This window comes from Chiloscyllium plagiosum, unplaced genomic scaffold (genome assembly GCF_037043375.1).
Source record: "Chiloscyllium plagiosum isolate Xiang-an unplaced genomic scaffold, Cpla_swu_hap1 HiC_scaffold_32, whole genome shotgun sequence".
In the NCBI taxonomy this organism is placed as follows: Eukaryota; Metazoa; Chordata; class Chondrichthyes; order Orectolobiformes; family Hemiscylliidae; genus Chiloscyllium; species Chiloscyllium plagiosum.
The window spans coordinates 48,991,484-49,015,488 of record NW_028270170.1 but is presented as its reverse complement, the minus strand read 5'-3'; the positions used below and the strand labels follow the sequence as shown (position 1 = coordinate 49,015,488).

Below are 24,005 nucleotides of genomic sequence, written 5' to 3'. Positions count from 1 at the left end.
GCAATCTCTGGAAAATCTGCAACATTAAGAGTCTTACATGTAGCTAAGGAGGTTTTGCAGGCATACGCTGGTCACATAACAAATACTTCTGGGACCTCTAATGAAATATGGCTGTGGTGAATGGACATGAGGGAGGGAATGAGTCATTTCAGTAGGAAACTGAGAGATCCTAGGTATCAGAAGCTGAGATGGTTAAGTTTTGAACTCGGATCCCATATGTCTGTGGGGAGTAATGTAGATGTTTGTGAATATATAGCCGGTATTTTTGTATCAATTATTTAAAGTGACATTCACCTTTTTACTTCATGTTTGTCATTTCTTCCTTTTTTTGGTGGAAATTTTGGTAAATTTAGATGTTTTGGTTTGCAGGTTTTGCCAGGTCACTCATATCTTAAGGAATAAACGAGTTGAAGGATATGTTGATAGAATAAGGCCATATGTTGGTACAGCGAAGTTGAACGAAGCAAGAATGGTATGATTTATTAGGCCAGGTAGCCCATTTCCATGCTGTAACATCCTGCATATACCAAAGCGTTTGAAACATCTGAAATTTGAGTACCATGTTTCATAGAGTTTCCAACTATGTGGAAGGTATAGAGAGATTTCCTACATTGGTAGAAGGATCTAAGTTACGTGGTAAGATTAGAGGAGCTTAGATTTCTGTCCTTAGAGCTGGAAGGGTTAATGAAAAATTTAAGAGATGTTCAAAATTATAAAAAGTTTTGAAAAAAACAATTTCCACTGCCAGGTGCATTGATAACTTATGAATATCATCAAAGGCAACTGCATAAGAACCAGAAGGAGTTTTTTTGTGTGCAGTGTGTTATGATCAGGAATTCTTTGCCTAAAAAGATAATGGAATCAGATTTAAAACTAACTTTCAGAACGGTATGCAATGTATTTTCAATTGGAGTATTTGCAGGTCTGTGGGGAAAGTGCTAGAGAGTGATGCTGTTTGGGTAGTTCAACCACAGTTTTGGTGTGTTGAACTTTTTTTGCTGTAAGATAACTGTAACCATTCACACTCTGGATTACACTAACACTGGTTTCACTTCTAATTTCTCAGATGAGCAGGAAGCTTTAAAGTCCATTATGAAGGACCTGGTTGCCCTGCAAATGGGACGAAGGAGCCGAATGAGTGGCTATGACAGCGTGAAGAGTAAAGCCAGTGTCCATGCCAACAAGCAGGTGAGAGCTCATTGAAAAGGGTCATTTGTTAATGGTTTGACATTAAGTACCTTCTTTGAGATTTTGCAAAGTCACATCTCATTAATGCAAAGCATTCCATTTTGTTGCAGAATGATGTCCGAATAAAGTTTGAACATAATGGTGAAAGAAGGTACGTGATAACATAATGTCAATGATGGATCCATGTTTACAAAAAAAATTGAAAATTTTCATACATTATAAATGGCTGAAAGTGAAGGAACCTTTAGGGGGCAGTGATCATAATATTATAGAATTTACTCTGCAATTTGAGAGGGAGGAGGTGGAATCTGATATAATGGTATTACAGTTGAATAAGGACAACTACAGAGGCATGAGGGAGGAGCTAACCAGAATTGACTGGGAGAGGAGCCTAGCAGGAAAGACAGTTCACAGCAATGACAGGAGTTTCTGGGAGTAATCTGGGGGAGACGCAGCAACAATTCATCCGTAGGCAAATGAAGCATACTAATGGGAGGGTGAGGCAACCATGACTGACCAAGGAAATCAGGTAGGCATAAAAGCAAAAGAGAAAGCATATAGTGTAGCATTGGGGAACGAAGAAAGAAATAAGGAAGGAGAAGAATAACCATGAGGGTAAGCTAGCTGGTAATATTAGGAAAGACCGCAAGAGTTTATTTAGATATGTAAAGGGCAAAAGAGAGGCAAACGTGGACACAGGGCTGATGGAAAATGACACTGGAGAAGTAGTAATGGGGAACAAAGAATTGGGGGAAGAACTGAATAAGTACTTGGTATCAGTCTTCACAGTGTGAGGGCATGAGTAATATCCCAAAAATTCAAGAGAGTCAGTGGGCAGAGCTGAGTACGATGGCCATCGCCAAGGAGAATGTGCTAGAAAAACTGAAAGGTCTGAAAGTGGATAAACCACCTGCACCAGAGGGCTACAACCCAGAGTTCTGAAACAGATAGCTGAAGAGACACTGGAGGCTTTAGTAGTGATCTTTCAGGAATCACTGGAGTCAGAGAGGGTCCGAGAGGGCTGGGAAATCACCTTTAGCCCCTCTGTTAAGAAGGGAGTAAGGCAAAACATGGGAACTTATAGGCTGATTAGCCTGACCTCCATTGTTAGTAAGATTTTGGAGTCCATTGTGAAGAATGAGATTTCTGAATACTTGGAAGTGCATGGTAAAATAAGGCAAAGTCAGCATGGTTTCATCAAAGGAAGTCATGCCTGAGAAATCTATTCGAATTCTTTGAGGAGGTAATGAGCAGGTTAGATCAAGGAGAGCTAATGCATATTATCTATCTGGGCTTCCAGAGGCATTTGATAAGATGCCCCACAGGAGGCTGCTCTGTAAGATAAGGGCCTATGATGTGAGAAGGAGAACCTGAGGATGGTAGATGCTGGAGAGTCAGAGTCAAAAAGTGTGTTGCTGGAAAAGCACAGCAGGGTAAGGCAGCATCTGAAGAGCAGGAAAGTCAACATTTCGAGGGTGATGAAAGCCTTATTAAAACATCTACTCTCCTGCACCTCGAATGCACCTGACCTGCTGTGCTTTTACAGCACTGTACTTTTTGACCCATGGTGTTAGAGCCAAGCTACTGGCATGGATAGAAGGCAGAGAGTGGGGATAAAAGGGTCCTTCTCAGGATTGCAGCCGGTGACGAAATGGTGTTCTATTAATGATCTAGTTGAAGGAACTGAGGGCATTCTGACCAAGTTCGCAAATGATACAAAGACTAGTTCAAGACACTCTTAAGGTAAACTTGCAGGATGAATCAGTAGTTAGGAAGGTAAGTACAATATTATCACTCATCTCAAGAGGACTAGAATATAAAAGCAGAGATGTACTTCTGAGGCTTTGTCAGACCACATTTAGAATGTTGTGAGCAATTTTGGGCCCCATACCTCAGAAAGGTAGTATTGAGGAGACTGGGAGGCTGCAGAAAGATTTAGAGAAGTTAGGAGAGTGGGCAAAAAAGTGGCAGATGAAATACAGCGTGAGAAAGTGTTAGGTCATGCACTTTGGTATGAAGAATAGAGGCATCAACTATTTTCTAAATGAGGAAAAAAATCAGAACTCTGGGAGTCCTAGTCCAAGATTCTCTTAAGGTAAACTTGCAGGATGAATCAGTAGTTAGGAAGGTAAGTACAATGTTATCATTCATCTCAAGAGGACTGGAATATAAAAGCAGGGATGTACTTCTGAGGCTTTGTCAGACCACATTTAAATATTGTGAGCAATTTTGGGCCCCATACCTCAGGATGTACCAGTCCTGGAGCAGGTCCAGAGAAGGTTCATGAGAATGGTCCTGGGAATAAAAGGATTAACATATAAGGAACATTTGAGGACTCTGGGTCCACACTTGCTGGAGTTTAGAAGAATGAGGGGGCATCTGATTGAAACCAACATAATACTGAAAGGCTTGGACAGAGTGGGCATTGGGAAGATATTTCCATTGGCAGGAGACAGCCTTTGACTAAAGGGAAGACCCCTTAGAACAGAGATAAGGAGAAACATCTTCAGCCAGAGTGATGAATCTATGGAATTCATTGCTAGAAAAGGCTGTGGAGGCTAGGTCATTAAGTATATTTAAAACAGATAAGTTCTTGATTGCCAAAGGGATTAAATGTTACAGGGAGAAAATGGGGATGAAAAACCCATCAGCCATGATTAAATGGCGGAGCAGACTTGATGGGTTTAATGGCTTAATTTCTGCTCCCATGCCTTATGGTCTTATTTGTGCAGTTCTGCAGCAGTGACCTGACCTTGTTGATCTTTAACATAGTGATGTGTGTTACTGAGATTAGATTGCTATTTTCTGTTTATTGCACTTAATTGACCAGGATCCAAACAATCTACAAGTGAATGTAGATAGCTTGAGTGAGTGAGCAAATGAAATGTAATGTGGGGAACAAAGTGACAGGAAGAACATAGAAACAAAATAACATTTAAATAGAGAGGAACTAAATAGTCCTGTGGTTGAGAGATCTAGGTGTACAAAATCTAGTGTGCAGGCATAGCAAATAATTAGGGAGGCAAGCAGGATGCTGATCTTTTATATGAGAGGGAATAGAATCCCAAAGTAGATAAGCCATGCTACAATCATACAATATGTTGATAAAATCATACTTAGGACACTGCATGTAGTTTTAGTCTCCCTGTTTAAAAAGAAATGTACTTACATTGGAGACAGTTCAGATTAGGTTCACTCTGTAGAAGAACGAGTGATGATTTTACTGAGCCATTAAGGCTTGACAAAATAAAGGCTGCTTCTCATGTGCATGCATGTCGGGGGGGGGGGGGGGGGGTGGAATTTGGAACGAGATCAAGAATTTCTTCTGAGGGTCATGAATCTGAGTCACTGAATATATTCAAAACTGAGACTGATTCAAGTTGTGGGGAACAGGTAAGCAAATATAACTGGGGCCGAGATCAGATGAACCCATGATCATTGAATGGCTTTTGGGACTGTATAGCCTATTTCTGCTATTTCATCTGACATTCTGTTGGAGTTTTGGAGCAGTCAGCCTGGTGTGTAATTTTGGAAGTGAGGCCAGTTCCTGTGCTGTTGTGATGTCATTGGCTGAGTGGCAATGCAGCTTTCACATTTACTCGTGCTCTGACCCTCTGGCTCATTTTAGTTCTGGTGTTGGATTTGGTGCAACAGTATTTTTAGTCCAGTTAGGCTGCCTTCCTTGCAAAGTGAATAGGGGAGGGTTTGAGGTTAATTACTATGGCACCTGCCTCTGTGCTCTTCAGTACTTAATAAAGAAAATGAGCTTGATTTTTTTAAATAAAAGCCATTTCGCTTAATGTAATTAGCAGCAAGGATAATGCAGCATCTTGATTTTAAACTGCCTCTGCAGCCTGCAGCTTCACCTTAGCTTTGCTGGACACGAGAAGTGCAAGTGCTTAGGCATTAATGATGGTGAAATACATCATCCTGTTATTGTCGACTATTAATTTAATCGCTGGGTGTATGCATCTTCGTCTTACATGGGAAAAACTCAGAAGGAGCAGCACAAACTGTGCAATTAGGGAGCAGTTCCCACTCCATTTATTTCACATGGTTGGCGGCACGGTGGCACAGTGGTTAGCACTGCTGCCTCACAGCGCCAGAGACCCGGATTCAATTCCCGCCTCAGGCGACTGACTGTGTGGAGTTTGCACGTTCTCCCCGTGTCTGCTCCGGTTTCCTCCCACCGTCCAAAGATGTGCAGGTCAGGTGAATTGGCCATACTATATTGCCCGTAGTGTTAGGTAAGGGGTAAATGTAGGGGTATGGGTGGGTTTCGCTTCGGCGGGTCGGTGTGGACTTGTTGGGCCGAAGGGCCTGTTTCCACACTGTAATCTAATCTAATCTAATCTAAAGGCTAGGTGGTGCACCTACAAGGCATCCCTTTCTTGCAAGTACATTGTCATCTGATGCTGTCATTGAAAACTCACTTTATTCGCTGGAAGGCTTGGAATCTTTATAATCCCCTTCATAGTTTTTTAAAAAACAGAACTTGAACCAGAAAGGTGCACGATATCCCAGGCATGCTTTCTGGCCTGTGTATCCTTGATTCTGGCTGGGAGCCTCTCAAAGATACTGTGCAGAGGGATGAATAATTCTGACATGTCCCATAGGAAAATGTTATAGTCCTAATTTCTTACCCCAAGTGTTCCATGATTATTGATAGACTGCTTTTGAATAAACAGACTGTTTGCAGATGTCATTCAAGGCCTGGACTGAAAGGGTCCATTGCAGCTCATTACTCTCTAAGTCATAGGGCCATATAACTTACCTGCAAACTTTTGAAAACTTTACAAGAGGTACAAGCATTTCGGATCCAGTGTTTTTAAATTATAAATGTTGTAATCTGGAGTTGAAGCTAATATATATTTTCAGAGTGGAGCAGTGAGAGTCTCTTTGGCCCCTATGGGTATCAGCAAGACCTTTCCAAGTGCTTACTTGCCCATTGATTGATTGATTGACGTTGGAACATTCTTCTATTGACAGTCACTGAAAATTCAGTTCCAACAGTTCCGTGTTTTGCTGTCAGCTGTGAATCAGATGCAGCATTGTATCCTATAGAGATTCTAAGATTCTCGTTCTGTTTGAAAGATTGTGGATTCAAGTCCCAGTGTGTGTCTTAAACAGTTTAGGCCGCCACTCTAGTGCCACTAAGGGAGTGCTGCATCTTTGGAATGAAATGTTAAATTCTCCTTTCAGATGGATGTGAGAGATCACACATGATTCAGAAGTATTGAAGAACTCTTTCAGTGTCTTTGTTGATCATAGAGTCCAACTAACGTGGAGCATCATATTCATTGTTGTGTGCCAATTTACACAAAGCTAACAGCATTGCTTTGTTTGAAAAATTTGGATCGAAGTTGACCGAATCAATTTTTTAAGCCTGTTTCTGCAGAGTTGATGTTTATGGACATTTGCCAGTAAGATCAGATAAAGCTAATTGTGGAATTTCTTATCTGCAGTTGAAACAAGACAGCTTCTTAACTAACGTCTGCCAAAAAAGCGATCTGGTGCTTGGTGTACTGACCCCAGATTGGCATTGTGTATATACTAGAAATGATTTTTTTTTGTCACTAATCTTAATCCTTAGTTTACAGTTTTCTTCAGCAGGATATGAAGCTGTGTTTAGTGTGTGCTGTGAATCTGTTCCTTCTTTAATATTCTTAGTCAACAGCGATTGATTTGACTTTTAATGATGCAGGGGTAAACTAATTCTTAATTTTAACTTCACTTTCAAAGTATGTAAAATTAACCACAATGTAGAGAGGCAAAATGTGCAAAGGCAAGATTGTATAAAGGAAAAGGAAGGAGAGAGGTAAGAACATAATGTATATAGAAGCATAGCAACACTATAGCAATAACACTGCATGTGCAAGTTCATAATCACTTCACTTCACATCTTATTTGTTCATACATGGGTCTCAGTATTGCTGGCAAGACCAGGATTTGTTTCTGTCCCTAATTGCTTTGGTGGCATTAGTGAGCCACTGTCCTGAATAGCTTTTGTCCATGTGATTAGAAGAGAGTTCCAGGTCTTTAATAAGCAAGAGAGATGGAATGGTAATATGTTTCTAAGTTGGAAGGGCGCTTGTCTTGGGGGCCACGTGGTGGTGTTCTAATATGTCTACTGCCTTCTCTTTTGGCTGATGTGGTTTGTGGGTTTAGAAGATGCCGTCAGAGAAGACTTCATGAATCGCGACAGTGTGTCTTCTAAATGGTACATAAAAATGGTGATTGAGGATGTGAATGTTTAAGGTGGGCATGATACAAATGTGGAGAAAATGGTGTCCAAATTACCAAACAACACTAAATCAGTTTGGAGACTAAGGAAAGTACAAGAAATATCTAGCACATTGAGAAGTAACAATTGGAATTTGATGTCAATAAAAGTGAAATGGTATATTTTGATTTTAAAAAATGTCAAAGCAATGGTAATGCTTTAGGGAAGGCTATATGATGTGGAAGGGAAGAGGAATTTGAGAGTTTGTAGTAGCGAGACAGCTAAAACATCAAGTGGAGAAGGTCATTAAAAGCTAATTCCACACTAGCTTTTAAACCTAGAGGTATAGAAGGTTAAAGTTGGGATGTAATGGGAAATTTTAGTGACACTACATTTAGAACTCCATACTGTAAAGCAATAGAGTTAACAGAAAGGAAACAGTGCAGTTTAATTGAAGTGCTGTATATAATACAGTTCTGAAGAGACTCATATTCTACTGAAAGCATCATTTCTCCATCCACAGATACTGACAGACTAGGTGAATTTTCCAGCTTATTGTTATTCCTTGTAATTGTCTATGTCTCCAGTGTTTAGCTTTTAATCTCCCAGGATACAGCTGCTCATGAGGACAAGAAGAAATGAGGCTGATTTTGTTGGAACAGCAGAGAAAATGGAGGGGTTTGTTAGAGACGTTTCAAATTATGAAGAGATTGACCGTAGTAGATGTAAACTAATCAAGGGGTTTAGAACATAGGTATAAAATTAAATCTAACCGATTTAGGATGGAACAGAGGAAGAAAAAAAAAAGTTATGTTACATAAAGGTTTGAGTCTGTGGGATGCACTACCCAAGTTACTGAATGTCCATTGAACAATATCAACGTAAGGTAGAATTGAAGCCAAGTGCTGAAGGAACTCAACAGGTTTGGTAGCATCTATAGAGAGAGAAATAGTTAAGTTTTGAGTCCTCCTCAGAACTGCAGGCTAATTTAGGTTATATATGTGGTTGAAGGAAAGATTAAAGAGTCCAAAAAATTGGAACTACAGCTTTTGTTGAAGGTAAATACCAGTGCAGACTAGCTAAAAGCAAAGTATTTTGGATGCTGCAGGTCCGAAATAACACCAAAGTTCTGGAGAAACTCAGTAAGTCTGATAATATCTGTGGAGAGAGGAACAGCATTAATGTTTTGAATCCAATATGACTTTTACTCAGAACTGGCCATTTGGGCTGAATGGTCTATCTTTATTGTTTATGTTTGATTAAGCTAATACTATTGTAATATTGAAAGTCTTGATAAATGATTAAGAATCTTTTCACAGGATGAATAATTAGGATATGTAATGCATTGCTTGGGAGTGTGGAGGAGACAGGGTAAATTGGAGATGTTTGATTAGATAAAAATAATGTGCAAAGGTATGGGGTGAAGCAGAAGGTTGTCAGTTAATAATAATACTCATTTAAAGAGCTTTTGCAGACACAGCAGGTTGAATGGTTCCTTCTGCACTGTTATACTTCTGTCAGTTTGTAATAAATAAGGCAAGAGTTAGTAAATTTCAACATTGATAAGGTTATGAGTCTTAAGAGGCTGATTTACACCTAAAGTTGCAGAGGGGTTGGAATTTACACTAAGGATTTTGGTTTGATTGACATTGAGAATCAAATTGGGAAATGTTCCCAATTATTGCAGTGACTTGTATTCAAATTCAGTGAAAAATGATTAAATTTGAAGACTACAGTAAACTAGTTGCAGCAGTTGATGCTGAAGAGACAGTTCAATTACAGACTGAATTAGGCAAAATCTGTCAGTCGCTAAACAATGATAACTAATCAAGGTTTGCATAGAGGTTTGTAGCCCTGGTGCCAGTTGCCGTAGTTATCGGTGTGTTCACTGAGCTGGGAAGTTGATTTGCAGATTTTCATCCCCTTTCTAGATGACATCCTGAATGCTGTGGAGCCTCCAGTGAAGCGCTGCCGTACTGTATCTTCTGGAATTTATTTTGTTCTGTTCTTGCTGTTGCTGGTTCCAGTTGTTCATTGCAGTGGTCGGTATATTGGGTCTAGGTCAATGTTTTATTGATTGAGTCCACAGATGAGTGCCATGCTTCTAGAAACTCTCTGGCTGTCTCCTGTTTGGCTTGGTGCAAGTGAGGATTGCAGATGCTGGAGATTAGAGTCAAGACTAGAGTGGTGCTGGAAATGCACTGCAGGTCAGGCAGCATCCAAGGAGCAGGAGCCCTTCATCAGGAATGAGGCTGGATGCCTCACGGGTGGAGAGATAAATGGGAAGGGGTGGGGCTGGGGAGAAGGTAGTTGAGCATGCAATAGGTGGATGGGGGAAGGGGTAAAAGTAATAGGTCAGAAGGGAGGGTGGAACAGATAGGTGGGAAGGAAGATTGACAGGTGGGGCAGATCATGAGGGCGGTGCTGAGCTGGAAGTTTGGAACTGGGGTAAGGTGGAGGGAGAGGAAATGAGACTGATGAAGTCCACATTGATGCCCTGGGACTGAAGGGTTTCGAGGCAGAAGATGAGGCGTTCTTCCTCCAGGTATCAGGTGGTGAGGGAGTGGCGATGCAGGTGGCCCAGGACCTGCATGTCCTCAGCAGAGAGGAAGTGGGAGTTGAAATGTTCGGCCACGGTGTGGTGGGGTTGATTAGTGCGGGTGTCATGAAGATGTTCCCTGAAGCGCTTTGCGAGAAGGTGTCTAGTCTCCCCAGTGTCAAGCACCACTCTAATCTTGAGTCTCTTTGGCTTGACCAGTGTTGTTGTGTTGTCCCAGTCGTATTTGTGGTCCCTGTCATCTGTGCGTATAGCTATCGGGGATGACTGGCTGTGGTGTTTACTGGCTAGTTGGTGTTCAAGGATGCAGATTGCTAGTTGTCTTCCTGTTGTATATAGTGTTTCGTGCAGTCTTTGCTTGGAATCTTGTAAACTATGTCCTTGCACCTAATAGGTATTGGTTCTTTTGTTCTGGTGAGTTGTTATCTGAGCATGGCTGTTGGTTTATGTACTGTAATAAATTTGAGTACTTGGAGAAGACTAGCTGTTAGTTTCAAGACTTCTTTTATATAAATAAGTGCGAAATGCTCAGGTGGTAGGGCAGCATGTGTGGAGAGACAAATTCATGTGTCAGTTTCATCAGCTTTAATGAAAGGACATCATCCTGCTACATTTTTGACTCTTTGAGAATTATATGCTGTCTGTTTTTCTCATCCTTCAAGGATGCAGTATCTTTCTGCATCACTTTTGGCATGTTGTACTAGAGAAGGAAAATTTCAAAAGACTGATCGACCTTTAAGACAGGAGTTTTTTGCAGGCACCATGAACCCCTGCCTTCCACTTGCTTTCAACCCTCACAATTTAACTTCTGTAATGCAGCAACAATATAGATGTGAATTAAAGCCCTGTCTGTAATCTACTCTGTGGTGCTCAATCAAAAGCATATTGGCAGGTTTCACTGCAATCTATGATCTTCTCACTTTCTGGGTGAAGAAAGATGAATGCATAAGAAACGTACACTGTGTGTTATTTTAGTGAGATGTTACTTTGTTCATTAGGCTTCAAAAAGTACATTTCAAAACTTTTCAAATTAGCCATTACAGAAAATAGTTATTTTTCCCCTTCTGTTGAGCAATTTGTAATTGGATGTGGCATTCTAGTTGCTTCACATCTCATTTAATACACATTCAGTCACGAGCATATTGCCTGAGGGGTACGATAAGTTACCAGTCTCTTGGCATGATATAGCTGAAAGGCCTTAGACAGTGGCTGTTCTGCACTGCACCTTTATGGTGACTGCCAAAGCTGTAGTGTGTCTGTTAGCACACAGACCTGGAATATGGAATGTGTCAGTCTGCAGCACTCTTTGCACTGGAATATTAGCAAGTTTCGGGCCGATCTAATGCCAAATGCCCTTCTCACCTGCAGCCAGCTTTTTTCTACTGTTTGCCTATGTTGTTCCAGCACACTGAGTTGGTGCTATCGCGTTGCATAATTTAAACTATTTGACTATTGTTATCAAGAAATACAGCATCATGAGGTACTGTCCTACAGGCTAGAAAATCCCAGGTTTGATTTTCTGATAAATAGGCTGACTTCAGCCATGAAAGCATTTGGATTGTTAACAACTTAGCTGAACAAGTTCTGAGCTGGAGCATGTATGGTGTTATAATGTGCTTGATGGTTGGATGAACGTGATTTTGAGCTTGTTAATGATGCCCCTCATGGCTTTCGAACCCATCAGCAAGATAGCTAGTGAGCAGCCAGTGGCTGTGGGTACATTCATGAAGAAGCTGAATGCCTTCAGAATTGAGGGATGGAATTAACACTTAAGTCAGAGACCCTGGTCATTTTGTAGTAAACAAGACATGTATAACCTGACTCGAATACTCAAAAGTGTGATATTAAAAGTTGTATAAATTTTCTTACAATATTTCTTTACTTTGTAATTCAGCATGAAGTTTTACCAAAACATGCAGACTGATGCTGCAAATGTTTTCATATGAAAGAATGTTTAGTTTGCAGTTTCTTAGGGACTTGATTCAATATGATTCTGTGCCAAGTCTCAGAAATACTTAAGTTGGAAAATAGCCTGATTCTCTTTCATAATTGCTTTGTATGTAATTGTGGGACAGACTAGATCATTTTGAGAAAAAATAAGTTGGACGATAGCACACAGATTGCACGGTGACTGTTGCTTTTAGCTGTCCACTGTGAAGTTGGGCGATAAGTCTTCATTGCAGCGGTCATTGTGAAAAGTTTGGAAAAGGCACTGTGGTTTGTGTACGCTTGCCAGTACCTGACCACAGAAATGAAAGGTAGATGGAAGTGACTGGGGCTCAGGAGCATAATAATAAAAAAAAACTGGAAAACAAAGCTCAGCATTGAATAGCACATGATCTGTGTGGAGCAGTTCAGGGGTCATCGTGAAATATGTAGTAAGTCCCTAACTTTCAATACTGCACACTCAAAGCAGTTACATGAGTTAATTGTAAATTCTGCAAGGCCTTGATTGCCATTTGAAATGTCAAAGCAAATTGCTAGGAAAGAAAAAAAATTAAAATTTGGGATGTTTGCTAATTTAAACGTGTGCTTTGTTAATTTCCTTGTATGGTAAAAATACCCAGGAGAGAAACTCTAGTCAGTAAGTTAAGCTGTGTGGTGTTACTGAGCCATGCTGGTCTGAAGGTTTAAATTCCTGTCCGCGTTGTGTTCATCGATCACACTTGAGTCAGTGTCGGGCAGTGAATTCCTGTCCCAGTGCTGCTTCAAATGTAACATTCTAATGTGTGTCCTGATTGCTGCCCCCAAACACCGAATTGCTTTGCCTTTCCCTACCTCTGTAACGTTGTACAACACCACTTCCATTTCTGAAAGCTTGAGCTCCTTTGGCCCAGATGTCTGTTATATTAGAGGTGCTGTTATAGAAATACAAGTTAGTGATTTATGTTTTTGATTTCAAGCTTAATGATCGGATAGTTAACAGGTAGCTTTGGTTTCTTTGGAATAGGGAAGGGGACAAAGTTTTAGGATTTGAAAATACTGGTGAGAATCTGGTCAGGTTGAGCTAGTGTGGTAAGTTCAAGTCTGTTCCCATTTGAGTGAACAAAGCATGGTTTATTGAAGATAAAGCGAAGAAGGTAAGGGAGGACATATTACTGGAATGTTTCAGAGCCAGGCTTCATGGTTCTGATCCATGTGGTGTGATCTCAATTTGGCATAGTTGTTTTCACATATAGATATTCTTAGAGTAAAGGAATGATTAACCCTTTACTTTACCTTTCCCCTAAATTCTTTCACTGTACCCCTTTTCCACACTTTGTTCTGCTTGTACTTGTGTGACAGGAAATTACCTCTCGGGGACTTCTACCCAGAAGTAAGAATGTGTCATCACCAACAACAGAATAAAATTCTGGATGAGAATAGATCAATAAGGAAGCTAGACCCTAAGACATGGGAGCAGAAGCAAGTTGTTTGGCCCATATACCCTGCTCTGCCATTCAATGAGATCATAGCTCATCTGATAGTCCTCAACCTTGAGATTATGCCTTCTGGTCCTAGACTCTCACTCAAGGGAAAACAACCTCTCTGCAACTAACCTATCAAGTTCTTTAAGAATTTGCATATCATTGCATAATTAACTGCCCTGTAATCTCTCATACCCTTTTGCATTGTAAGTACAAGTATCCCCTTTCCAGAGCCCTCTTCTATCCCCTCTATATAATTTCATGCCCTCGCTACAGCCCTAGTTATTCAATTTGCTAGGACACTTGTTCCAGTGCAGTTCAAATGAAGCTTTAACCGCTCTCATCTAACCCAGTACTGCACTGAAGCTCATTCAGAGAACAAAGAATATTACAGTATTGCCCTCCTCCCATAAAAAGAAAATCTTTGAACCCATGCATTTAAACTCCTGCGTTGTTCATAGTAGTTGAAGCAATGACCCTCAGAATCAGGCATTTTCTGGACATGGGCCTCATTGATGCGAGGAAGAGCACCTATTGTGGACACTTCTTCAGATAGTGGATTCTGTAGTTTGATTGTTTTTTGACTGCTATCAGTTGGGATTTTATTTCAGCTTTCACTTTGAGGTAGGTGATAAGAAGGTCTTGTACTGCACCGAAATAAAAAGCTCATAATTACAACAGAAGCAACGCAGGTGCTATACATTTTTACCCCAGAATTGGAGAGATGGTAGAGAGTGTGCAATGATGTGCATGGTATGAGATTTGGGGCTCATTCTGTACAACATGGAACTCTCTGGTAATTAAACATCAGCATGAACATACCTCAAATCTTCAGCAGTTCTCCTGCCATATGTGTTTTGCTTCCTGACAATGCTACTTCTGATGTACATTTCTCTGTAACATTCACCTCTCATTTGAGAAACTAACTGTTATATATATCCTGCATTTTCTGTTAATTTGTAACTTCCAGGATTTGCATCTTTTTTAAGTTATGTAGGAAATTAATAGTCTGATCATGCTAATAATGTGAAAAGAGACAGATATGCATTATTTACAAAGTCAGATGTTAGGTTCAAAGATAGTCTGATGGTTTAGACTGTTCCAAGTCCAATGATCAACCTTTCGATTTGGCAACTTGTGATGCTCCCTTGTTTTTGACTCTTGCACCTGACAACATTCTCCTTTGACATTAAGTTCAACAGGATTTTATTTTCTTGTTTCTCTCAAAATAGTTCTGCGACTCTTCCTTTCCTCTAGTGGTAACAACTGCTCTGTCTCCTAAAGAAAACTTTGTAATTCTTTCCATTAACGACTAAAATAATAGTTGTAAAGAATGTCTTAGTAGAGTTGTCGGTCCTTATCTCTGCAACATGAATTAGAACATGAAACCTGCTGTCTGTTAGTGTAGAAACGAGCTGAAAATGTGTTGCTGGAAAAGCGCAGCAGGTCAGGCAGCATCCAAGGAACAGGAGAATCAACGTTTCGGGCATAAGCCCTTCTTCAGGAATAAGCCCTCCTGAAGAAGGGCTTATGCCCGAAACGTCGATTCTCCTGTTCCTTGGATGCTGCCTGACCTGCTGCGCTTTTCCAGCAACACATTTTCAGCTCTGATCTCCAGCATCTGCAGCCCTCACTTTCTCTCTGTCTGTTAGTGTAGCCTACATCTGATGATTAATATTGATCATGGTAGCCCACTGGTGGCTATGTGGGATGTCTATGTATGGAAGACTGTTATGGTGTGAAGTTGCAGGTGATGACTGACATTTTCAATAAATGATAGAAATTATCTATCTGACTGCTTAAAAAGACAGAATTTCTAGTTTCTCCCTTTCTTGTCAAGTCTCCCGAAATATGTTGTCACCTCACAGCTCTGTTTAAGTTTCTCTCTTCTCCCAACCCATTTCCCCTCTCCTTTTTTTTCCCTGCGTGGTGAAATAAGTATTGAGATACATGTGTCCAAAACTGAGTGAGTACCAGTTGGGTGTTATTTTTGATATTTTGTACAATTTCAATTCTATTTGTTAACAATTGAGTACATATTTTGAAATAAACATATTAAGAAATGTAGAAGGGAAGGCTGTCCTTCTAAACGATTTAATGTTGTTCAGGTGCCCCCCCCCATGTCGCAAAGTTGTTGTGAGTGCAGCTGCGGAATGGAAGCTCTGCATCTCGTCCATACAGAATTCTTAATCCTGCCTCACAGCTGCCCGTAAATGCTGGACATGAAACAAATTGTGTGTATGACCTGTGATTTGTTTGTGTTTTTTTTTGTCCTCATTAACAGAATCATACAGTTTAGCCGTCCAGTTAAGTATGAGGAACTGCATCAGAAAGTCAAGACCGTGTTTGGGCAGCTAATGGATTTAAACTACACTAACAATGAGGTAAGTGTTTGAGACTTTGAACTGCTTTTATTTAGGGAATTTAGTCTGTCTGCTTGACTCTCCACGTCCCTTTTGAAGTTACCACTTCCCCTGCACCCTCTACTTTCTGGAACTTTCTGCCTTTTGCCCAAGATCTCATAAGAATCATTTCTGTTATGATGGGGGTTTCCAAACGTTTTCTCATTGGATTTCCATTTCAATGTTACAAAAATGTGACCCCTCAATGAGAATAGTAAAAGCAGGGAGTGGGTATGCCTGTAAGAGGAGGGGTGTGGACTAGGGAGTGCTGAGACTTTTGCTGTTGCAGAAATCTTGAGATTTAGTCATTTCGGCTATGCCCACAAGTTGAAAATATGCGGAGATCTGCCTTTACTGAGTGTAAGCTCTATGGCAGCCATCACTGCCATGGACCTTATGATTCCAAATTTCGGTTTAGCAATCCCATTTAGGAAATCCTGTGCTATGAACATAGAAAAGTACAACACAGAACAGGCCTTTTGGCCCATGATGATGTGCCTAGAATTAATCCTAATTTAAAATAAAGTAACTTAACCTATGCACCTCTCAATTCACTGATATCTCTGTGCGTGTCCAGCAGTCGCTTAAATGTCCCTAATGACTCTGCTTCCACCACCACCACTGGCAACACATTCCATGCATTCACAACTCTTTGCATAAAGAACCTTCCTCTGACGTCCTCTTTATACCTTTCTCCTAATATCTTAAAACTATGAGCCGTCATGCTAGTCAATCCGGCTCAGGGGAAAAGTCTCTGGCTATTGACACTGTCCATGCCTCTCATTACCTTGATCAGGCCGCCTCTCTTCCTCCTTCTCTCCAGAGAGAAAAGTCTGAGCTTAGTCAACCTCTCTTCATAAGGCAAGCCCTCCAGTGCAGGCAGCATCCTGGTAAACCTTCTTTACACCCTCTCCAAAGCTTCTGTATCTTTCCTATAGTAAGCGACCAGAACTGGACACAATATTCCAATTGTGGTCTCACCAGGGATTTGCAGAGCTGTAGCAAAACCTTGCGGCTTTTAAACTAGTTCCCCCCTTAATGAAAGCCAAAACACCATATGCTTTCTTAACAACCCTATCCACTTGGGTGGCCACATTGAGGGATCGATGTACTTGAATACCAAGATCTCTCTGTTCCTCCACACTGCCAAGAATCCTGTCTTTAATCCTATATTCAGCATTCGGGTTCGACCTTCCAAAAGGCATCACTTTGCATTTATCCAGGTTGAACTCCATCTGCCATTTCTCAGCCCAGCTCTGCATCCTGTCTATGTCGCGCTGCAGCTTACAATAGCCCTCGATACTATCAACGGCACCTCCAACCTTTGTGTTATCTGCAAATTTACTAACCCACCCCTCAACCTCCTCATCCAAGTCATTTTTTAAAACTACAAAGAGCAGAGGCCCAAGAACAGAGCCCTGCAGGACACCACTCAACCTCCAGGCAGAATACTTTCCATCTACAACCACTGTCTGCCTTCTGTCAGCCAACCAATTCTGAATCCAGACAGCCAAATCTCCCTGTATCCCATACTTCCTGACTTTATGAATGAATCTACCATAAGGAACCTCATTAAATGCCTTGCTGAAGTCCATATACATCACATTCACTGCTCGACCTTCATCAACCTGTCTTGTCAGCTCCTCAAAGAACTCAATAAGATTTGTGAGGCATGACCTACCCCTTATGAAGCCATGCTGACTGCCTTTAATCACGCTATGCTTTTCCAAATAATCATAAATCCTATCCCTCAGAATTCTTTCCAAAACCTTGCTGACCACAGACGTAAGACTGACTGGTCTGTAATTGCCAGAGATTTCCCTATAATCCCTTCTTGAAAAGAGGAACAACATTCGCCTCCTTCCAATCCTCCAGTACGACTCCCGTGGAGAGTGAGGAGGCAAAGATCTTTGCCAGCAGCTTAGCAACCTCCTTTCTCGCTTCCCAGAGCAGCCTTGGATAAATCTGGTCTGGCCCTGGGAACTTATCAATCTTAATGTTTTCCAAAATTTCCAGCACATTAACTTCATCAATCTTGACCTGGTCAAGCCAGTATCCCAGCTCCTCAAAGTTCGCATTCACAACAAGGTCCCTTTGTGAAAACCAAAGCAAAAGACTCATTTAAGGCTTCCCCTATTTGCTCAGACTCCACGCATGAGTTGCATACGCTATCCCTGATCAACCCTACCTTCTCCCTGATCATTGTCTTATTCCTCACATATGAGTGAAATGCCTTTGGGTTCTCCCTAATCCTTCCTGCCAAGCCTTTTTTGTGCACCCTCCTGGATCTCCTCAGTCCATTTCTGAGCTCCTTTCTAGCAAGCCTGTAATCCTCTAAAGCTGTGCTGGATCCTTGCTTCCTCCACCTTATGTAAGCTGCCGCCTTCCTTTTGACGAGAAGCTCCTCTGTTCTTGTCATCCAAGGTTCCTTAATCTTACCCCTTCTTACCTATCTCAGAGGAACAAATTTGTGCATCGTTCGCAACAACTGCTCCTTAAACTGTCTGTATATGTCTGCTGTACCCTTTCTATGGAACAATTGCTCCCAGCCTGTATTTCCCAACTCCTGTCTGATAGCGTCATAATTTCCTTTTCCCCAATTAAATATCTTCCCTCAGTAACTGCTCCTTTCACTCTCCAAGGCTATACTAAATGTGAGGCAGTTGTGGTCACTGTCACCAAAGTGTTCTCCCACCGTGAGATCTGACACCTGTCCTGGCTTATTGCCGAGCACCAAATCCAAAATGGCCTCTCCCCTTGTCAGCATGTCTCCATACAGAGTAAGGAGAAACCCTCCTGAACGCATCTGACAAAAACTGCTCCATCCAAACTGTCTGCACTAAGGAGGTTCCAGTCGATATTGGGAAAGTTGAAATCACCCATAACATCAACCCTGCTACATCTGCATTTTTCCAAAATCTGCCGGCCAATGAGTTCTTCAATCACTTTACTGCTGTTAGGGTGTCTGTAGAAAACCTCTAATGAGGTGGCTGTTCCCTTGCTGTTCTTAACTTCCACCCATACTGACTCAGTAGACAAACCTTCCTCAACAACCTTCGTTTCTGTAGCTGTGATGCACTCTCTGATTATCAATGCTACACCCCTCCTCTTTTTCCACCTTCCCTGTTCTTTTTAAATGTTCTAAACCCTGAAACATCTAGGAGCCATTCCTGCCCCTGTGAAACCCATGTCTCCGTTATGGCCACAACATCATATCCCCAAGTATGAACTAGGCTATTTGCTCTCTCAGCCTCCTTTCAATTAAGAGTTTGCCACCTAGGCACTCATCAGCTTCTCACTTTGCTCATGAGTTAGTCCCATTCTCTGAAGTTGCCATCGTTCACTGCCCCCACCCCCCACCCCCCATGGAAGCAGTTACAGTTATATATGCAAGAAAATATAGATAATCCATAGCTTTCTTTCAGTTGCATAATGAATGTTAACGTATAACATGAAAACTGCAGCCGCAAAAGTATCCACACAGTAAATCAGGATTTATATCGGTTTGGCTGGGCTGCAGTACAGCTTCTACCCTTGGCCTTTAAGATTCCGTTGCATAAGGAATCCAGTTATCCATGTGATGGGTAGAAATTGAATTGTGGAGAATTCCCTATACTTTACTGTAACCAGTGAGATTTCAACTTCTGATTGCCATGTTTAGACTACTTCATCAAGCATATGTAGATTAAACCTATATGTTTAATTCTAAAATGGAGTTTTCCTTGAAGGAACAGAAATGTTGTCAACCTCACTGTGTCTGGCCTTGTGAGCCAGAAACCTCTAGCCAATGCTAAAGCCTTGAGCTGCACTGTCAATTTTACTGTTTACTACATACATGGCAATTTGTTACTAGATAAGGAAGCCCAGGGATTTGTGAAAATCAATTTAAAATATGCAACTGCATTTATATGCATCCACTTCTGGGGAAAAAAAAGAGCATAAAAATAATAAGATTTTAGATAAGTGATGTACTTTGGCACTTTGACTCCAATTTATTTATGTTACTAGTTATCACATTTAATTGTGGAATTGCTTGCATTTTGTAGTTTATTTGATTGTGCTTTTCTGCTTGTCATCAGCTATTAATTCCATTGCGAAGCCAGGATGATCTTGACAAAGCTGTTGATTTGCTAGATCGAAACTTTAACATGAAGAGCTTGAAAATCTTGCTGGTAGCGCAGGAGAAAAACCACGTAAGTGTTAACATTTCTTGGTCCTCAAGGTGAACAATTTGTCTCGGGAGCACCTGGCTCCTTAAATAAATAAAAGCAGGAAACAATTGTGCGAGTCAGGAATCTGGAATGTTGGGCAGTAACTTGAATAGCAAGCAGTTCTCTCTTTGAATTTTTTTCATATAACTCTGGGTAACCATTTCGGGTTAGCATTATAAAATTCTTTATTGTAAGTTTCTCAGAGCCTCATAGGGAGGGAAGGAGAAGGGAATGTAACAGACTGGCATAACTAGGCAACCACAGTTATTTGCAGAGGAAGCAATGTGGCAGAACCTTTAAAGCATGGCTACCTGATTTCCTTAAGCTTGTTTTAGTTCAGTCTGTAGGCTAATTCTGAGTGACCCTTCTGCTGAACAAGAAACAAACAAAAGCATGCAGGTTTCTGTCTTTCAGATCATTCCATTAAAGGAAAGTTCATATGCTATTTTATTGTCCTTATTCTTGGTTGATGAGTGCGGAAGCTAGAAAAGAATGATTCAGCATGGAATGCAAGTTTTCCTGACATTTAAATTCTCAGTCACCACCACCTTGCATGCTCAGTTAGGCTGTTTGGCATGCTGATACACAAAGGTTGATGTACAGTGTTCTACTTTAAATCACACGTTGTGAAGGTGAATTGCGTTTCTTATTGATTGGGGTACCACAACTTGATGTTATCAACTAGTGTGAGTGCCACTGTTGAAAAGCATGGTGCTAGAAAAGCACAGCAGGTCCAGCAGCTTCCAAGGAGCAGGAGAGTCGGTATTTCTAGCATAAGCCCTTCTGAAGGAATGTGGAGAGGGCTCTTGGCTGAGAGATAAATAGGGAGGTGGGGATAGGAGGAAGGCAGCTGGGAAGGCAATAAGTGGATGCAGGTGGGAAGCCTCCAATCTCTCAGTTCCGCAACCCCACACTGCCCGGTTCTACCTCTTACCCAAACTCCACAAACCTGACTGCCCTGGTAGACCTATTGTCCCACTGGTTCCTATCCGATTGAATTTATCTCCTCATATCTCGTCACCATCCCGTCCCCCTTGGTCCAGGAATTCCCCACATACATTCGGGATACCACCCACACCCTCCACCTCCTCTGTGATTTTCATTTCCCTGGCCCCCAACACCTCATCTTCACTATGGACATCCAGTCTCTATATATGTCCAACCGCCTTGGCGAAGACCTCCAAGCCCTCTGTTTCTTCCTCTCCTGCCAACCCAACCAGTACCCCACCACTGGTCACTCATTCGATTGACTGAACTGGTCCTCACCCTTAACACCTTCCCCTTCAAATCCTCCCACTTCCTTCACACCAGAGGGGTAACCATGGGCACCTGCATGGGCCCCAGCTGTGCCTGCCTCTTTGTAGGATATGTGGAACAGTCTATCTTCTGTAGTTAGACTGGCACCATTCCCCACCTTTTTCTCTGCTACATTGATGACTGCTCGCATGAGGAGGTTGAACAATTCATCAACTTCACAACGTCTTCTACCTTGACCTTAAGATCAGATAGACCATTTCTAACACCTCTGTCCCCTTCCTGGACTTCTCCATCTCCATTTCCGGCAATCCACTAGACACTGATATCTACTTCAAACCCACCGACTCCCACAGCTACCTTGACTACACCTCCTCCCATCCCCCTCCTGTGAAAACGCGAACCCTTACTCCCACATCATCTGCCTCCGTTGTGTCTGCTCCCAGGTGGAGCAATTCCATTCCAGGACATCCCAGATATCCTCCGATTTCAAGGACCACAATTTCCACTCCCACATAATCAACAATGCCCTCCAGCGCAACTCCTCCACTTCCCGCAACTCCACCCCTCCAACTGGAACAAGGATAGAACCCCTCCCCCGGTCCTCAGCTTCCACCCCACTAATCTCCAGATGCAGTGCTTCATCCTCCACCATTTCCACCACCTCCAATCAGACCCCACTACCAAAGATATATTTCTCCTCTCATCCCTATCTGCATTCCACAGAGAACATTCCTCTGTGACTCCCTCGTTAGGTCCACACTCCCCACCAACCCACCCTTCACACCTGGCACCTTGGCCTGCTGCCACATGAGTGCAAAACCTGCTCCCACATCTCCCCCCTCACGTCCATCCAAGGCCCCAAAAGACTTTCTCACATCCGGCAGAGATTTTCCTGCACATCCACCCATCTCATCTACCATGTCTGTTGCTGTCGATGTGGTCTCCTCTACCTCGGGGAGACAGGGCACCAACTCGCGGAGCATTTCAGGGAGCACTTCTGGGACACACCCACCAAACATCCCTACCGCCCTGTGGCTGGCCACTCCCACTCCCCCCTCCCACTCCCTCAAGGACATGCAATTCCTGGGCTGCCTGTACCGTCAAATCCATGTAACCCGCCAACTGGAGGAAGAACGCTTCATCTTCCACCTTGGTACCCTTCAACCAAAAAGCGTCAACATTGACTTCACTAGTTTCCAAATCTCCTGTCCTCCCACCTCATCCCAGATCCAACCCTCCAACTTGGCACCGTCTTCTTGAACTGTCCTACTTGTCCATCTTCCCTCCCCACTGACCTGTCCTAATTACCCCCTCTTACATTCACTTATCACCTTCCCAGCTATCTTTCCCCCCCGCTCCCACCACGTTCCTGTTGAAGGGCTTATGCCCAAAATGTTGTTTGTTCTGCTCCTTGGATGGTTCCTGACCTCTCTGCTTTTTCAGCGCCACACTTTTTGACTCTGACTCTCCCGCATCTGCAGCCCTCATTTTCTCCTCGTGCACATCGTTCTGAAAAAAATAGTCAGCTGTTCTTTATTCCCAGATTAACTTTATTCCCAAGCTTTGCCCTACCTCACTAGTGGATTCTTTTCGTCCCTTAATCTTTCTAGTTCAGAGTTCCTATCGGCATGGATGCAAGCTCGTCTCAGGCTTCAATCTGCCATACCAAATCAGTGTTCCATGGCCTGTACCTTTCTTTCTCCTGCGCGCTCTCGCAAAATTCTGCTCTGACTACTCGTAGTGATTGTTACAATGCATGCATCATCTTGGCACAGTTCTAAAGAGTCATGAGAAAGCCTCATGAACTTAAAGTGCAAAAACAACAAATATCTTCAGTTTTTCCTTCTTAATTAGTAAAAGCGTTATGTAACATCATTTAGGACCAAGGAAGGTTCTGTGGAACAGTATCAAATATGACATTGTGCCGTCTCACCTTGACTACTGGCATCCTCACAGTATTCGCTGAAAGCACTGCAATTGTGGAGTTTAATCCTGGCGCATTCCTTTGAAAATACAGACACAGCTCCAGTTTAGTAAGATTTGATAGCGGTGTGTGTACTTACAATCTGTTGCAGTTACAAATGTGTTTGTAATCTCTACAGCTTAGCCTCCCTAAGCCGCTGAAATTCTAAAAAAACATTACACTAATCTGTTTACATACCAGCAGCAATGATGGAACAGGTTTAAGGGGCTGAATACCTACATCTCCTGTTTCCTATTTTTATAGGGTCATTTATTTGCCTTTTTGACGGAACTCTAGCTGATTAGATTTGTTCCTAGTTTGCTGTGTCCACCTTCTATAAAATCTCCCAGTTACAAGTGACTGCATTCAGGAAGTGCTGCCTCATATGAGGGATCAGATCAGAGCGGTGCTGGAAAAGCACAGCAGGTCAGATAGCATCCGAGGAGCAGGAAATCGATGTTTCAGGCAAAAGCCCTTCATCAGGAATAGAGCTCTGATGAAGGGCTTTTGCCCGAAACGTCAATTGTCCTGCTCCTCAGTTGCTGCCTGACCTGCTGTGCTTTTCCAGCACCGCTCTGATCTAAACTCTGGTTTCCAGCATCTGCAGTCATCACTTTTGCGTCATATGAGGGATCAACCTATCAGTGCCAAGTCTGAGTATCCATGTTTGGTTGACAAAGGAGTTAAGGGAAAGTGGAGTTAAAGCCGCAGTCAGAACAGAACGGCCAATATATAGTTGAATGGTGGAGCAGATTTGAGGGGCTGAATACTGACACCTCTTGTTTGTTATTTTCTTA

General features: G+C 42.1%; 1 protein-coding gene across 1 annotated transcript in view; it reads left to right on the top strand.

The window, feature by feature from the left end:
• The window catches only part of map3k3 (mitogen-activated protein kinase kinase kinase 3), a 158,650-nt gene that overhangs the window by 39,185 nt on the left and 95,460 nt on the right, over positions 1–24,005 (top strand). Inside the window, exons 3-6 of the mRNA XM_043675368.2 lie at positions 1,067–1,188; positions 1,299–1,339; positions 15,660–15,759; positions 19,857–19,970. Coding sequence (XP_043531303.1) covers positions 1,067–1,188; positions 1,299–1,339; positions 15,660–15,759; positions 19,857–19,970 — 377 coding nt within the window. The remainder of the gene's footprint in view (positions 1–1,066; positions 1,189–1,298; positions 1,340–15,659; positions 15,760–19,856; positions 19,971–24,005) is intronic.